The 17,836-nt window shown below is 36.0% G+C and overlaps 1 protein-coding gene across 9 annotated transcripts in view; it reads left to right on the top strand.

The window, feature by feature from the left end:
• Positions 1-14,265: 14,265 nt before the first annotated feature.
• CD99 (CD99 molecule (Xg blood group)) overlaps positions 14,266-17,836 on the top strand; it is a 48,666-nt gene continuing 45,095 nt past the window's right edge. For 7 of the 9 annotated variants that reach the window (XM_087967071.1, XM_087967068.1, XM_087967073.1 and 4 more), the window contains exon 1: positions 14,419-14,728. In XM_087967071.1, the coding sequence (XP_087823197.1) occupies positions 14,665-14,728 (64 nt within the window). In that variant the 5' untranslated portion in view covers positions 14,419-14,664. Of the gene's footprint in view, positions 14,729-17,836 lie in introns of all 9 variants that reach the window. The other 2 variants (XM_026666882.2, XM_087967070.1) reach the window with 2 other exon arrangements.

The following is a 17,836-nucleotide window of genomic DNA, read 5'->3' as shown; positions in this document are numbered from 1 at the left end:
TTACTGTTGGAACAGATGGGTTTTGCTAGAAAATTTATTCAAGCAATAGAAGCTATATACTATAAGCAAACGGCAAAGGTAATGATAGAGAGAGAACTGATAGACTCTATCAATATAAGAAAAGGAACAAGACAAGGGTGCCCACTATCAACTTTGTTGTTTGTGTTAACTTTGGAAGTGCTAAACAGAAATATTAGAGATGAAAAGAATATAAAAGGAATGAAAATCAAAAAGGAAGAATTTAAGCTGCAAGCATTTGCAGATGATCTGGTTTTCATCTTAGAAGATCCTTTAGAAACAGCATCAAAATTGATAGAAAAGATAGAGACATATGGAAAGGTGGATGGTTTGAAAATAAATGAAGATAAGACAAAGATCTTGACAAAGAATATGCTACCAAGACAAAAGGAAGAACTGGCAGACCTATTGAAAATTCAGGTCACGAATAAGATCAAGTACTTGGGGATATATTTTACAGCAAGATGTAGTACATTAAAAGAGAATAATTATATCAAACTTAAACAGCAGATAGCACTAGATCTGGCGAAATGGGAAAATTTACAACTGTCGCTAATAGGGAGAATTTCAACAATCAACATTCAATTACCCAGAATTTTATATTTGTTTCAAACAATTCCAATTAGGCTTGGAAAAGATTACTTTGAAGATTTAAATAAAATTGTGTTGAAATATATATGGCAAGGTAAGAAAGCGAGAATAAAGTTAAAACTTTTGCAAGATGCTAGAATTAGAGGAGGATTTGGTTTGCCTAATTGGGAGTTGTACTATCAAGCTACAAATCTGATGTGGGTTAAGGAATGGATAACACTAAGAAATACTAGATTGTTGACATTAGAAGGACATGATCTGTTGTTGGGGTGGCATGCTTTTCTATGGTATAAAGGAACTAAAATACAGGGGTATTTTAGAAAACATTATAACGGGAGTCTCTGTGGTTAAACTGGGAGAAGATTAAAAGACAATGTTATTTGAAAATTCCAGTCTGGTTATCGACTATTGAAGCATTTTCTTATCCTATAATATACAAAAAGGAACAAACAGATATGGTGAAATATTGAATGAAAAGGGTGAACTCAAATCTATACAAAAACTAGAGGAACAAGGTAAAGATGAATTGGTTTTCATATGCGCAAATACATTCAAGGTATGATAAAGATTCTAAAATGGAAGGTTTCTATGATAAATTGACTGACTTAGATAAGATTTTGACAGGTACTGATGAAAAGGTGATTAAAAAGTTGTATGGATATCTATTAGAAATTAAGCTAGAAGAAGAACAAGTTAAAGAAACTATGATTGCTTGGGGGAAGAATTTTGGATATGGGATTGATTTAGAGAAATGGCAAAAATTGTGGTCTCAAAATTATAAAATGACAATGTCAACAGCATATAAAGAAAATTTGTATAAGATGTTTTACAGGTGGCATTTCCCCCCGACAAGAATAGCAAGAATGTTCAAGAATAAATCCGAAAAATGTTGGAAATGTCATCAGACACCTGGCTCATATTACCATATGTGGTGGACTTGTGTGGATGCTAAAAAATACTGGACTAAAATCCACATGTGGTTGGAAAAAATGACAAAAAAACATATAGACTTGAAACCAGAGATATTTTTATTGGGAATTTTACCTGAAATATATAGTAAAGACTTGAAATACCTGATTGTAAATGTATTAACAGCGGCTAGGATTGTATTTGCTAAAAACTGGAAAAATGAGAAAATACTATCACAGGAGGAAATCATTAAGAAAATATTGGAATGTGCTGAAATGAGTAGATTGACATTTGAAATTAGAGAACAAGAGGATAAACAATTTTATAAAATTTGGGATCTTTTCTATCAATGGTTAGACAATAAAATACAGTAATGAAATATGTAGACTTAGAAAATAATAAATATAATATAAAATAATAAGTACTTCTTTCTTATTATATCTACAAAATGATTTTAGGATAGATTTGGGATGATAATATGAACTGTTATAAAATAAACTAAGTAAATTATGATTATCTTGTAAAACATGAATGAATAAAAGTATAGTCAAATGATTGATTAATAACGATACTAAGGTATTTAATTTTTGATTGAAAATATGAGATTATATGCAATGTAATTGTAATTGAAGACTACGAAATGGAAGCACAAAACAATTTGTAAACCAACTGGCACACTGTATGTACAAATATGGAAGATAGCTTGATGTTTTTCTGTTTTGTTTGTTTATGTTTGTTTTTAAAAACCAATAAAAATTAAAAATAATAATAACAATAATCTTCTGCTTTCTATTTACATAAGTATCCGAGGCAGCTTTACATATGAATTATGAGGAATGATTAATGTGACTTTTATTACCAATGAGAGTGGTTTTCTCATTCCATATATCATAGAACAGTTCAGGATTTTGTACAAATGTGACTAAAAGCTTGATACTCAGCCTTAATAGTGGTTTGTTGGTTCAATAATTTACATACCACCTATTTTTAATATTTTTTCTACTATTGCATAACTATTATATGCAAAAGAAAGAAAAGCCTCAGGGTTGTTTTAATAATAATAATCTTTCCTGCTTTTCATTACTGCCTGCTATAATGTGTATGGAAAAGGTCATCAGGCATTGTGCTGAATTTCTCCTTCAAGCCAAACAGCTTGACAATTTATATTCAGCAATGCTTTCATGTTTGTTACATTTGTGGTCTGGGGGTGGGGATCAAAATAGAAGAATAAAAAGAATGTTTTTTTTCAACCTTTGAAATCTATTATATCTTTGTTATGAGTTGTTTACTGAAGATTCCACTCACGAAATTGGAAGTGGTACATCAGTGTCATATTAGGAGAACAATTTATTTCTATATGAGTGGCAGGAAGGAAGCTGTACTTTATTTTCCCTATTGTTTTAGGAAGGCCATATAATGAACACATCCTGTTTAACTTTTTATATACACCCTTTAATGACAGTTTAGCCTATTTATCTCAGGTACTATATTTTAATTTTATGTTGCAATATTTATGTGTTATTTTTTAGATATAGATCTAGCATCCAGGAATTAAAACTGGTATAACACTTTCTCCTCCATTTTTCCCTACAACAATATAGTAGGATGAGATAAAGAGTGATAGGCCAAAATAATCCATTGAATTTCTATGGCTGTGTGAACCCAGGTCTCCTCATTCTTAGACCAACACCATGCTAGTTTTTACAACTTCCTTGAATGTAAACACAACAAAACATAATTTTCTCCTTGATCTGACCAACATTTTGGAGCAAACCAACAGGATATCAAAGATCATATATAGCATTCATCTTTAAAGAAATATATAGGGAGATAATGTCTCTCCAAGTATAGATTATGGACCTCAGGGATTATGTAAAACCATGGGGAGGGAGTTCCCAGACAATCCCTGCAAGTCTTTTCCAAGCAGAATAGCCAGTCTGACGCAAAACTATGCTGAATGCAAGCAACACAATGTTTTTAGAGCCCTGAATGTTCTTTTTGTTTAAGATGCTTTAGCTTTGAAAGGCCACCAAACAAAGCTTCTGGTTTAAGGGTCTCATCTGACACTCACTTTGCAAAAGGAATTATGATGGAACTGTTGCTCAAACTATTGATTGGCCCAGCCAAATGCTAGATTTTATTTTCTCTGGTGCAAAGTAGCCCATTATGATACATGGTTGGAAACTATAAACCAGTTTATTCTGTACAGTACAAAGAGATGTCCTTGAGGGACTAAATTACAAATCAGCAGCTCCCAATACACAAATTAGCATACTTTTTATATACGTTTGGAAAACATAGGCACATAATAATTATCCAGTAATACACAACAAGCAACTCAATATTTTCACACCTAGTAGAACATGGCCCTCCCATCATCTACTGTGAGGGGGAGTTCATTACTAAAATATTGCAGCCCTCACTCTTCTGTCTCTAATTGATAAGGCTAGTAATGAAGTATGTAAAACTTTTTAGCTGATTTATCTGCAGTAAGAATTAACCCTGGATCAGCTACTAACTTCATAAGAATTCCTTGATAATGACAATCACATGATCCTTCAGGACTATACAGGGAGAGCAAGGGGCTAAAAAAAAAGGAGACAAAAAATGCAATTAACAAAAATTGACTTTCAGGGCAGCCACTCCAGATGAAAGAATTCAAGAAGAAAATTGTAAAAGTGAAAGTGGGGGAGATTACAACCATCAAGCAGATGACTAGAAGGAAACGAAAAGATGGACTGTATCTTTATCTCCTAGCTTTGCTAGGAGAGTCCCAAGAACAAATTACAGCCTGCCGGTATTTTGCAAAGAGCAGCATTTTAAGAACAGTTTTGGAGAAGTAAATTTAAGGCAAGTTAACACTGTTTTCTTTTTTCCCTTCTGACTTTAGCAAATGGGAGGGGCAGCCTTCAGAATGGAAACCAAATTTCAGTAATCATGTGAAAATGAGCAAGCTTGCCCTTCCCATTAAACACATTATTAAAACTCCAATGAAATCATTTTATATTTATAAAGCTCTGGAATTATATAATTGCTTTATTTGAAATATAAATCATAAAAATAAATGACATATTTATTTCTTGTCTAGCCCAGCCCACAATAAAATCATTACTTTTCATGGGGCACAAATATACTTTGAATCTTTTAGTCCAGGCATTTGCTTGGAAACAAACTCAAGAAATTCTAGGCTTCCAGGCTTATAGATTTCCTTTCAAGATGTTCTTATAGTAGTTCAATTATTTAGAGCCAAGGAGCTAGACCTTCTGTTACATGGTACATATTTTATGCCAATAAATATGTAAGAGTTTAGTGCAGTGGTTGAGAGATTCAGCTAGAAGCCAGGAGACTGAGAGTTCTAGTCCTACCTTAGACACAAAGTCAGTTGTGTGATCTTAAACAGTCATACCTTCTCAGCTCTAAGAAGGAAGCAACTATTTGTAAAAAAAACCTTGCCAGGTATACTGCAGAGACTTGTCCAGACAGTTGCCAGGAGTCAACACTGACTTAAGGCATTAAATTCACATACTATCACATATGAAAATGTAACAGAAGCAGTCCAATCAAAATATACAGCAACTATGCTTTGTGTTCCTCAGCCTTTATCATTCCTAATTTGGCAGGAATTGTGGTTTTTCCCCACAATATTTGTCATTTGAAATATGTAGTGCCTGAAACTCTATTTCACTTATTCTCTCTGATGAGTTTATTTCCCCTGTGAGGAATGTGCATCCTTTCATTTGACCTGGTGTGGACTCTTAGGCCAATTCCTGTCAATGTATGATCAAAATGTGACAACTGAGTGTTGCTCAAAGAATGCTAAGGTCAGTTTAAATTCCAGAGGAAGGGAAGATGTAAGAGACAGAGAGTTTGGTCTGAGAAAAGCTTAGAATTTCAAAGAAATGTTTCCACCTCTTGGTGGGAAAAGAGGGTTACAAACAGATATTTATTTCCAGAGAAGGCAAAGTTTAGCAGCCTGCATACACTTTATATAATGTACATAGCAAAAAGTTACCTTGCTATGACAACTAAGAGGATATACTAAATAAATTAACTTAAACCATAAGCTTAAGATAACTTTTTCACTATCTCTTAATTTAATATTTTAAAATTATGTTTGTTAATTATTTGTTCAAAGATGACAAATTATTCCACAATTTCTCACACACTGGCAAGTCATGTTATAGCTGCCTAGAAAAGAAATGCATGACTAAGCAGTTGACAATGTAGAATAGTCACTCCTGAAGAACGAAGAAAGGATCAGTCTCATGACCTTGGTGGGAAGAAGAAATCCCTTCTAAATTACCTGCAAATGAGAAATTATACCAACCTGCAACTCCAGAGGAAATACTGTTTGTGTATAACAGGATCTGAAATTGATAAATAAAATTAATTAGCTCAACACAACAGTGTAGGGATTCACATGTGTGGCACCTAAGACAGTTCACATCAACCATAACAAATGAAAAGGTCCCGTCATATCTAGTTCCCCTTCAATTACACCTGATTTGTTGAAGTTAACATTATCATTTCATGTTCATAGTTGAATTCAGACAGTGTATTTGTTACAGTTCTTTATGCAGCCATATTAAGGGTGTATTTAGCTCATGCTTCTAGCTCTTTTTGTGGACCAAAGTATTTTTCTTCGAAGTTTTCCATCACTGGATCTTCTGGGACTTCTAGGACTGAATTTAGTGATTGTTTTTATAAATAAACTATGGTTTATAAATTATACTGGTTCACATTTCGCATTAAATTGTAAACTATAATTTATGAAGCACATTAGCTAGTGTCATATACTGTATAATATATTAAAACACAAACAGACAAATTACATTTGGCTTAGTATGATCTGTATGACCATAACCTTGGAGCGGAGTCAGAGAGAGATAACCTAATGTTATGCTTTCTGTTGCCTCAATAATAACCTCCTGTAAGTGAAATTTATATACTGTTGGTAATGTACTGTCAGTGGTGCTAAATTAAATAACACTGTATATTCTATAAAAAATACGAGTAGGGTGCTGTTGCTTAAAGGATAGTGGTATTTATATTCCTCTTCTACTAAATTAGCAGAAAGGGTTAAATCAGTTCTAGTTGTATTATTGATAAGGCTATGGCCATGAAATGAAAATACACAGGATAATTCCTTAAGTAATCCTGTCTCTGGTCATTCTGCTAGAGTTTAGTACTGCACCAGCATGTCTTTACAAATATAGTTGGAATAGTTTTGCCAGACCCTGTTAATTCCTATAGTTCTTCAGTTGGCAGATTTTCTGTGCAAGGTAACAGTTCACTCAGTTTATCTAAGGTGGACCGTGCGAACAAGTTTACCGGGCCGCTTTCGGGGGGCGAAAACCGAGCACTGAAAGAGGCGCCCCGTTGAGCCGGGGCGGCCGCCAGCTGATGCACCGGGTCAAAAGGTTGGGGATCACTAAGGAGTTAATAGAACTGTCAATTTTCTTCATTCATTGTCATTTTTCAAACCAAGCAACCCACCCTTCAAACCTCAGGAAATGAACATATTTTTAAAAAAAATCAAAAGAATTAGCTGCAACACATTGCTTTATGGGTTTTTTTTTTCTCATCTTATTTCCTGCTGTTTCTCTATTTCCAGCTAAGCAGCATTTCAAGCCTACAGTATGTTCACCCCGCCTCAAGAGTTGTTGCTAAGAGAAAATACAACACTGGCAACAATTTTATTAGTCAGAAAAGAGCTTTTTGTTTTGCAGAAAGTATTTTTTTTTTCATAAGAATAAACATACAGGATTTGCCAATAAGCACACATTTCTTAAATTAGGAAAAAATGAATGCAACCTTCTGCTTTTCTTTAACCATGCAACTTATTTGCTCAATAAATGTTCTTGGAAGACTAAAGCATCTCCCAGGGGTCCATATTTGCCCCTGAAATCCCTGTTATTTTGATGGCTTTCAGTCTTCTCCACTCTTAAAATTATAGTACCATGGCTACTCTGTTTATTTGTAGTAAGCTACAAATAATAATGGGGGGGAAAAAGAACTGTTGCAGTTGCTATTGCTACTGGGTTGTTGTTTTTTAAGTTTAGACTCTTTCAGCTTAGAGCTAATATTATATCACTTCCAAATGCATCTGTTGGCTTCTGGACTTTGGTAAGATAGCTATTAGGTTCTTCTGTCTCCCCTGCACACAAAAGCAATTACAGAAGAATTTTTTAACAAAAATCCTTCCTCCTGCTCCAAGAAAAGAAAAGAAAAGAAAAAGAAAAGAAAAGAAAAAAAGCAAGTGATTCAGAATCCAAATGTAGGCCTCAGCTCTGTTAAGCTGGAAGTCAGACTGAGGAAAGCAATCTTTATGTGGGGATTTCAGAAATTGTACTTTTGACACAAAGAGATCACTGCTTGGGAAATACTGAGCTGGCATCATAAACAGTCCAATTATAGCTTATCCCTACAGACTGAAAGATAGTTTAATTTTAAACAGTTCTGCAGGATGTCTTTTCAAACCCGAGCCCCTTTCCTAGGCCATTCTATTAATGACGCAGTGACTATGTGCATCCTGTGCTGTCCCAGCCAGTCTATGGGAATTGGTTAGTTACTTAAGAATTATGAGCTGTCCCCTTAAGGGAATGCATCATGGTAAATGTAGTTAAAGGTGTCCTGGGAAATGTAGTTCATGTAATCCTGACTGGTCACTAAATTGACCCTCGAGGGGTTGAGGGAGGTTTTCCTCCATTCTTACCTGCATTCATAAAAATAGCTTTCTTTCTATCGCTACATGATGGGTTAGGAAAGAACCATTTTTTACCTGCAATGCTGATATACAAAGGATTGATCATTATAGAAGAGCTTCGTCACAAATGTGAGTTATGAAGATACCTGATGTACCAATAAATGTACTTTGTTATGGATGTTTTGTGGAATTATCTATCTGCATCTGCATAGCCACAAATCCACCTCATGAGACAGGACAGAAAACATCCTGTCACATGTCAAGGTCAATGATACTCAATAGTACATTCAGTTATTTGTTACAACTTTTCCTGGCTTGGATTCTGAAGATTTTTATGCTACTAGTGATTGCTGAAATTAATTAAACCACTCGTTAGCAGCAGAATTCTTTTTGGGAAGCAGTGATGAGATGTTTGCTTAGAAGTTTAAACCCAACAAACATCTGTAAGTCCAATACCTATTTCTCCTGGTGCTATTCAAAATGTGTGAGAGAGATACCCACTTAACTCCTTGGGAGCTACCATAGTTGGTAATACACTCACACATACACACTCACACATACCCACACACACTTATCTGGACTCCTTCAGTCAGCATTGTAGATGATCTCTGATAGGTGTGGTGCATCTATCCTTGCTCTTCTTGCCCTCTCAGCTGCTTTCAGTACCATCAACCATGGTATTCTATTGGGTGGGTAGCACAGTCTTGCTCAGCTCCTTTATTCAAGATTAGTCCCAGTCAGTGTTGATAAGGAGCAAGAAATCCAGTCCACAGCTGCTCTTTTGTGGCAGGATTCAATATTCGCTTCGCTCCTTTTTAACATCTACATGAAACTGCTGAGTGACATCATCCAACACCATAGATAAGGTAACATCAATATACATCTCCATCCCCGGTGATCCAAGTGATGAAGTAGCTGCCCTCTCACAGTACCTAGGGACTGTAGGGATTTGGATAGGGGACAACAGACTTCAGATGAATCCTGGTAGAATATTGGTGCATTAAAGGGGCCTGGATATCTGGAAGTTTATCATCCTTATTTCTAGATGGGACTACCCTACCCCCGAGAGACCACAATCTGGTGGTTCTCCTAAACCAACTCCTGCTCAAATAGCAGGTGGCAGCTGTGGCTATGCAAGCCTTTGCAAAATGTCTGTGGGGGAAAATACTGGAAGAGCCAGAGGGGAAAGTTAAATGAGACATCAGTTATGTAGCCTATGTAGCCACAAAAGAACAAAGTCCAACCTCCCACCCCCAAAGGCCAATGACACTTATTGTTAGGGATATACACCCTAGCAGAATGTGCACGGCAGTCAGGCAGGCAGGCAAATATGTGAGACAAACGTTTTTGTAGCTTACACTCAGTAAAACAGATACAATGTGCTAGTTAAATAGTTTATTCCAGTAAGATTTATAGCATAGTCAAACAGTCCATATATCATACACTAGTTCAGTCCGTTTGGGGATTATTCAGTTGCAAAGTCCAGTGTCAAAAAAGAGGTCATTAAACTTACTAATATCAGTCCAGTAATAAATCTCTCCACAGTAGAGATATGAAGAAGTCAAACCTCTTTTCTTCCTTCAGCAACAGCAGGGAAAACACGCAGTTAACAATCCATCATCGTCAGCAAGCAATTCAGTAAGCCAGCAATACAGTAAGCTAGCAGGTTCTCTTGCTCCCTCTTATGGCGGTTTTACCACCGCACCCAAAAGTACATGCTTTGCTGTTTAAAGTGACACACACTTTAACTTACAATCATAGTTTATATATATTATTTTACCCAAACTAAGTTAGGTAACCTATGTTATTCCTAACACTTATCTAACTCTAACCAGGTATTGACCATTAGCCGAGAAGATTCTATGCATTGGCTTTTAGCAATAAATCAGTTATTGTACTTTGAATATTCATGTGTGGACCTGGTCTTTCACACCTGTTAACACGTTTGTATACCAGTTGCCCTTTCCTGGATTGTGAGGCCCTGCACAGTCATTCATGCCCTTATCATCTCTCGGTTGAATTATTGCAATGTGCTCTACATGGGGCTACCCTTAAAGAGTATTTGGGAATCACAACTGGTACAGAATGCAACGATTGGAGACCGTTTTTGAGGGCTCTCAAGTGGCACATGTCACCGCAGTTATGTCAGCTGCATTGGCTGCCAGTTTGCTTCTGGGTCCAATTCAAGGTGTTGTCATTACTTTTAAAATTATTTATGGCATGAGTCCAGGTTATATGAAGAACCATCTCATCTGGTGGGACTAACCCACCCCACTCATTCCAGCAGACATGGTCTACTTCAGATCCTGTCAGCCAGATAATTTCAGCTGGCGGGGTCCAGGAGAAAAGCCTTTTCTGGCTGCCTCTCAAATATTTTCCTTCCAAAAAAAGCCTAAGAACTTGGCTCTCCCACTTAGTCTAGGGCCACAATAGGGCCTGCTACGTTCTTACCGCTCACCTATCACTTGGTTTTTAATGTTTAACTTTTCTATTCAATTTGTTTAATTTTAAACATTTTAGCATTTTTTATTTTTTATTATATTGTAATCTGCCCAGAGTCATTGTATCAGGGAGGTAGGCAATAAAGAAATTTAGTAAATATATATACAAAAGCTACATGAGTTTCCACTTCGCCTCCACATCAATTCAAAATGGTTTTTGACCTATCTGAGGCATCACCTCTCTCCATTTATATCAACCTGTTCCATGAAAACTTCCAAAGGAAGCATGATGTGGATACCATCAGCTAGGACTTACATTTGGTTAATTTCAGGAAATGTGCCTTCCCTGCCATGACACCTGCCTTTCGGAACATTTTTTTCTCCTGAAATTAAATTAACTCCATCAATTTTGATATTCTGGAAGACCCTCAAGATCTGGTTATTAAGCCTGGGACTTCCAGGGAAGCATGATTAGATGGCTCCATTGCTGAGCTGGCTATTTTTATTCCACTTTGGCCTAGGGTTTGCATCTCTGTTTTTATAATATCTACTATTAATGTGATTTTTGAATATTTCTTTTACATCTGTAGTTGTTTTAAGTGGTTTTATCCGTTTGTTGTGCACCACCCAGGGTCACCTTTGGTGATGTGGGTGATTATATAAATTTGATTAATAAATGTGTTGTGTGTATGTGTCTGTCGTAGTTACCAACAATATGGCATTTTTTCCCATATAAAATAAGATTAAAATGTTGAAGGGTATGGAAAAATTACATGATAACAATGCAGTTGAGGCACACTAAGTGATTCATCATAGCTTAGGAACAGTGCTGAGCTAGCTTTGAATTCTATTGTTCTGCAGTTTTGCAACCAGTTTAAACACTGGATGGATATAGCATTTGTCATCCCTGATGAATACTTCCTTTAATTTCTTCCACTAGAGCAGAGCAGTCCTAATCTGATTGGGTGTGCCCCTTTGCTAACACAATGGAGCACCACTGATAGGATGGCATGCTCAACCTGGATGCCTCAGATAGACTTGTTGGAATTGGGGCACCAGCATTCCATTGTCCAAACCTCTTTTTAATTCAAATCCCTTTTTATTTAGTTTTTGTAGTGAAACTTCACTTTGGCAACTTAAAGCATAATTCCTTGCTTCTGCATTCAGCAGGAGTACTGTGGCCACTGATAAGATACAGGACTTTGGATGCCATAAGGACTTTCTGGCAGATCTTTTCTGCTCCCAGCTAACCACACAGGACTATGTATAGTTCACCAATGTATATTGATATAAATAGTTCCTTTTTCAGGCAGCAATATTTAGCAAAAAAGGAAAGAAAAAAAAGAAAGTAGATGGCTAAGTACATGATATATGAAAGCATACAGATCTAGGAAACAAAGCAATATTTTCAGCCTGCTTAATGCAATATCTACTCACATAAATCAGGCACAAATTCTGAAAAAAAAATACTTTCCCGATATAAGAAGATAGAATTACTATATTTCAGTCCACTTAAGCTGTAACAATCTCTGAATAAGTTATTAAGTGAGATTTATCAGATCTACAATTACTATATTTGTTACAATCATTACAAGTAAATGTTTTTGAAATTTAAAAGATGTTGGGGATTGTGACTTTTAACACTAAAAGTATTTTTAATATCACAGCAATTAGACAGCATTATCTTACTTCAAACATAATATTGTATGCTTTGCATATGCTGAATTGGCTTACCATTGAGAGAATGTAACCTCCTGAACTTCCCAACTTTTATCTATTAAATCGGCTACTAGCATATGTGTTTGCAAGTATAATAACGACTGTTTTCTTCACAAAGACCATTCAAATAGCAGCCTAAGCAGGGAACTCCTGTGCTTCAAACATAAAAAGTCTTTATGATAACGGTCCAATATGGAAGCTTACACATACATCCATCCTTTCCATTTCCACTTCAATTTGCTATTCCTTTTGTGTGAGACTGCTCCTGCCATGGTGTTTTACTGTTTGTTCACATAGTTCATGTAGGCACACAGCAGTCATACTTACTTGATTGATAAGTAACTGGGAATTAAAGTCTAATGTATCTGGGAAGAAGGGGGGGGAAAGTTGCAACAAATATTGCCCTGAAGGGGAAAAGCATTTCATCTTGTACACTACAGATCCATCTACATTAAATAGACAATATCGACTTCTTGTTTTACCATTGGCTATTAATTATTCTAAGCATATAAAATTAATGTGGAATCTAACAATATTTAGTGATATTGTTTATCTGTTTGCATGACAAAATTGAAAGGCAAACTTTTTTTTAAGCTTGGCACATTATAGGAATGCAGCCTATGAGCTTAATATATGGCTTAATGTGGTTAGTCCTCGAATTACAACTACAATTGGAATGGGAACTTCCATTGCTAAGCAATGCAATTGTTAAGTAAGTTCAGCCTGATTTTACAACCAGTTTTGCTTTAGTCATTAAGGAAATCCAGCAATCCCTTGACTTTACTTGTTGGAAGCTGACTGGGAATGGTCACATGACCCTTCAGAAATACAAACACTTGAATTTTGATAATGTAATTACTGAGATATTGTGATGGTTGCAAGTGCAATAATTGGTCATAACTTTTTTCAGCATTATCTTACTTCAAACAATTATTAAACTAATAGTTGTAAATTGAGGATTACCTGTATTAGAACAGAGAAATTTGGACTGAATAATCCAATTGAGGATAAGCATGTTGTATAATTTCAGTCTTTACCTCCTGTCAGATCCCAACAGCTGCATTGCACGGATACTGAATTTTGTTCCACCATTGCTAATGGAACTTTTTTTCACTTTGAGTATCTTTTTGGAAAAACCTGTTACATAACTCTATAGAACTACCACACACACAATGATATATCACAGAAGAGGCATGAGACTTAACAGAGAATTGTTTCTTTGCAGAAATTCCTAATTCAATTCTGCAACTATCAATTATGAACTGCTTGGGTGAAGCAATTGAAAAGCATGAAACCTGTTACACCAATTCAAAACAGTTCTCCTAAACAACTTTAAGAAACCAATTTAAGATGATTGTTGAGAGTTGATCCTGTTTTATACGCCTATATGAATGTTCAAAGCATATGATGTCTCTTACAGATCAACTCACAACAATCTTCTTAAATTAGTTTGGATCCAGAGTGAGCAGCTGGCAAAAGTTGAAATTTGAAGAGAGTCCGAAAAAAAGTCACCCGTCACAAAACCGAATGTTTTTATTTGGACGCTAACCACAACTGAAAATGGAAACAAATTAAAAATAAGCATTTCTCGTTGTTGTTTTTTACCACGTTAAGGAATTATATAAGGAGAGTCCTCGAGTCCCTATATAGAGGGTACAATACAGAAGGACATGAGCTTCAATTCTAATAGCCAGGACCGTTTATCAAAAGACTTGCGAGCGAACTAAATCTCTAAATTCTTGCCCCGGGAGCAAACTCCACTACCTCAGAAGCATTTACAATCGTCTCTCGGCAATTAACTCCATAAGCACCCTTTCCCTCCAGCTTAAAAATAAATAAATCCCAAACGCGCCACACCCCATGGAGCTCTCGCCCGCGGGTTTCCTATTACGGGGCCATGACTCAACGCTTGTGTCTTTTCCCTGCTTAGACATCGCGGGGAGAGGGAGGTTAACAGACATTCCCTTCACCCTTTTGATTGGCGGCCGATATTTAGCTACTCCCCGGGATTGGTTGATCGGTTCCCCGAGGGCATCCCCCACAGTTTTAGGGGGTAGCGCAGTTCACTCTTGTTTTCGGCCGGTCCCCAACTTTGGGTGGTTGTGTTGCAGTTCTTACGTAAGAATCGACGCTCCTTCTGCGAGGGCAGGAAAAGGGGGGGGAAAAAGGAAAACAAAGCGGAGAACGAGAAGAGAGGAAGGCGTTTTCTGGGCGTCTCTAAAAGTTTTATCTCAAGACTTGGAGAGAAGCAGCAGCTGCTCAAAGGCCCCTCGACGCACCATGGGGAGACTCGCCCTTAGCCTTCTCTCCTTAGCGCTTCTGCTGCTGGCGGCCCTTTGCAGAGGTAAGGCCGCTCCGGAACAAAACGTTGCTCGGTCCCATTTCCCTCCCATACCTTTGGTACCCACCCGCGGAGCCCAAGGGTGTGGCCGCTCGGTTATATTTTTTTCCAGCCCGGCGGGTCCACACTTCTCTGGATCCCTTTGACTTAATGCCGCTTTGGTTTCAACAGCCCTGCTGGAAGAAGCTTTATGCTGCAATGCCGCGGAGCCCAAGGAAGCGGGAGGAGGCCATTTATATTTATAAAAGCTTTACAAATGCAGCTTTCCTCCTTGTTCTTGTTCTTTTGCTTTTCAATCAGGCTGCCACTTCTCCACTCTGGCCCAAGTTAGGGACAGATTTTGAGGAATTAGCCCCAGATGGCCGAGAGACATTTATGGCTCATTGGACTGAATTGCGCATTTTCCTTGAGGATTTCGTAATTCATCAGACTTTTTAACAGATTGAAGACCTGGCCACGAGGCAAATATTGGTTTGCAATATTTGTTTAAATAGCATATTACGAGCAGTTCATACAAGGTCACAGTTATACTAAAAAAAAAAAATATTTGGCTTAGGAGCTTGAAGTCGTTACCCAGCAAAATCCACTTCTCTTCCAATTTTGCATTTGGGATTACACAGTAGCCATAGTTTAATAATCGTGTTGTGTGAACCCCATTAATTGTAGACGGGCCTTTAAGCTTTTGTGTCAAAGTAGCCTTTGAATCAAATGGCACTGGTGAAGGCAGTACTTAATTCTGTGGATTAGTAAATATTTCTCCAGAGCTGAAATTTTAGTCTGCCTGTTGATGCAAAATGACATAGATTATTGCACAAGTTTAAAGACTGATCACTTGGTTATGGCATATATTTTTATGAGTGTCCATAAAGTATTATTCTGAAAGTGTGTGCATGCACACATGATTCAGAGTGCCATAGTGGGTAATAGGTTTGGGAAGAAATAATCACAGAATTTTAACATTGCATTAACATAGATAACACAAATGATTTGATAATAAATTCATTGTGTTATTGTATCTTGTTGAAGTTTTGTGCTCTACTTCATTAAAAAAATGTCTTAGAAAACTAAATTATTGTCTCATTGAGCTTTAGATGTTGGCATTTTGGACTTCAGACTTGTCTCTATATACTCAGGATTTCTATTACTGCTTATAAATTCAATACTTGTATTGAAAAATGGTAGAAAAAAAATTGAGGGTAGTGTGGTTGAATGACATTGTAACTTCTTAATATGGACTTGTTAACACGGCTATCCATAAACCTTAAGTTGGTCTGTTTGGAAATTATGTTTTATGACTATGGGAGTCATAATGTAGGAAGAAGAAGTAAAATGCAGCTTCTGCAGGATTTTGGAATTTCTCCTGCTCTGTCAGCTGCTCAAAATAGGAAGTTTTTCCAACCCAGAATTTCCTTTGCTTTTGGGGAAAAATGCATTGATGCAGTTGAGTGCAGCTGTTTTATTTTACCTTTAATAAAATGAAGTATTTTTAGATGTCAACATATTTTCAGTTTACACTAATTGGAACATATTTTTAAAAAGTTAAAAAATAAACATTTAATATTAGATATTAAGGAGTAATAATTTGGAAGAGTAATAATTTTGAGGAAATTATATAAAAATGTAAAAGAACAATGATTTTTACCTTCAAAACACAGAACAGTGATTACAGTACAAACTGCATAGATTTTTCGTATTATATCTTAAAATAGCCTAAGAAACTCATTAATGCTATCTCTCAGTAGCATTGTAAGAGAATGGGGGCGTGATCTGTCTTTTGAATACTTTTTTGCTAGCACATACAGCGTTGATTCCATAGAGTTTGATATTTTGATATTAAGATATTCATAACTTTTGTTGTCCTTTTTCCTTCAAACTGTTTGCAGTTAATGCTGATCTGTGACCGTAATAAAAATTGATTGATACAAACTGTTTGCAGTTATTTCCAAATTTCCAAATATCCACTATGCAATTTAAATAGGAAAACAAGTCATTAGGGAAGCTTTCAGGGTAGGTAATTCATATGAAGCTCGACTATAGAACAATTGGTTGGTGAGTTTTAAACCCAACATCATACATTTAAATTTCTGCAGTAAACCTTTCCAATACAAAAGTAAATGTTGTAGGTCAGCAAATGAAGGAAACAAGAATTATTATTTGTAAATATTTTTTTTACTTAAAAATAGACTTGTCATTTGAAAAGCCCCTAAAATATTAATGGTGATTATAAAAATTCCTTCTCTCTTTAGTCACATGTTGTCTTAAAAGGGTGTGTTCATCTAGTTCATCTATTCATTGAAGCCATTTCCCCACTAGTTCTGCATAGTTTTGTCCAGATTATATTGTTGTCCTGACTCTATAACTTAAGCTGTTTTTTCAATATTTTGACAGTTTGTTAGTAATTTCTTTACAATTAAATAATTTAATTAAATTTTAAAATTTTTAGTTCTATAGCCACTTTGGGATTATTAAGATGTGGAATTATACATTTTATAAAATAATAAGATAAAAATAAGAGTTTGAATATGTATACTTCTTAAATTCAACAAATATTCCAAGAAAAAAAGCCTTAAAAGTTATTATTCCATAGTGATCAGGATAACAGAACATTTAATAGTTGCCAGCTCAGCAGATGAATATTCTGTATTTGCTTTTAAGAACTTAATTAGAGGACAAGAGAACTGGTACAAAAGGCCAGCTTTGTCAGAAGATAAGCTCTTAACCGTTTGTCCAGTTTATGTTTGCTTTATGTACTTATTCTGCAAATAATCTATCTGATTTCAAAGAAATATATTTCCACCTCTCTGTTTAATGCAGGATCATATCTTTTGGATGTAGGAAGAGAGAAGTGGTTGGAGAAGACTGTATTAATTATATTTTAGCAGTGAGGCAACAACAATGCACTATTGCTTGGAATAAAGTTTAAGCAGAAAACAAACTCCAGGGCGCTGCTACCCACAATGGAACAGTGTATTATACTTCACGGTAATCCATTGTGAATAGCTTAAGCAGTTCTTCATGTACTTTATCTTCCTTGCCTTTCTGCTTCTTTCCCTCTTAAATTGACTCTTGTAACAATCCTGTAATAAATTTGTTTCCCCTTTCAGCAGGCAA

The sequence above is a fragment of the Notechis scutatus genome, chromosome 5 (genome assembly GCF_049901735.1).
Source record: "Notechis scutatus isolate UNSWTSFEM ecotype Mainland chromosome 5, rNotScu1.2, whole genome shotgun sequence".
Lineage (NCBI taxonomy): Eukaryota > Metazoa > Chordata > Lepidosauria > Squamata > Elapidae > Notechis > Notechis scutatus.
Note: the sequence above shows the minus strand (reverse complement) of the source record. Positions and strands in the feature narration are given on the sequence as shown.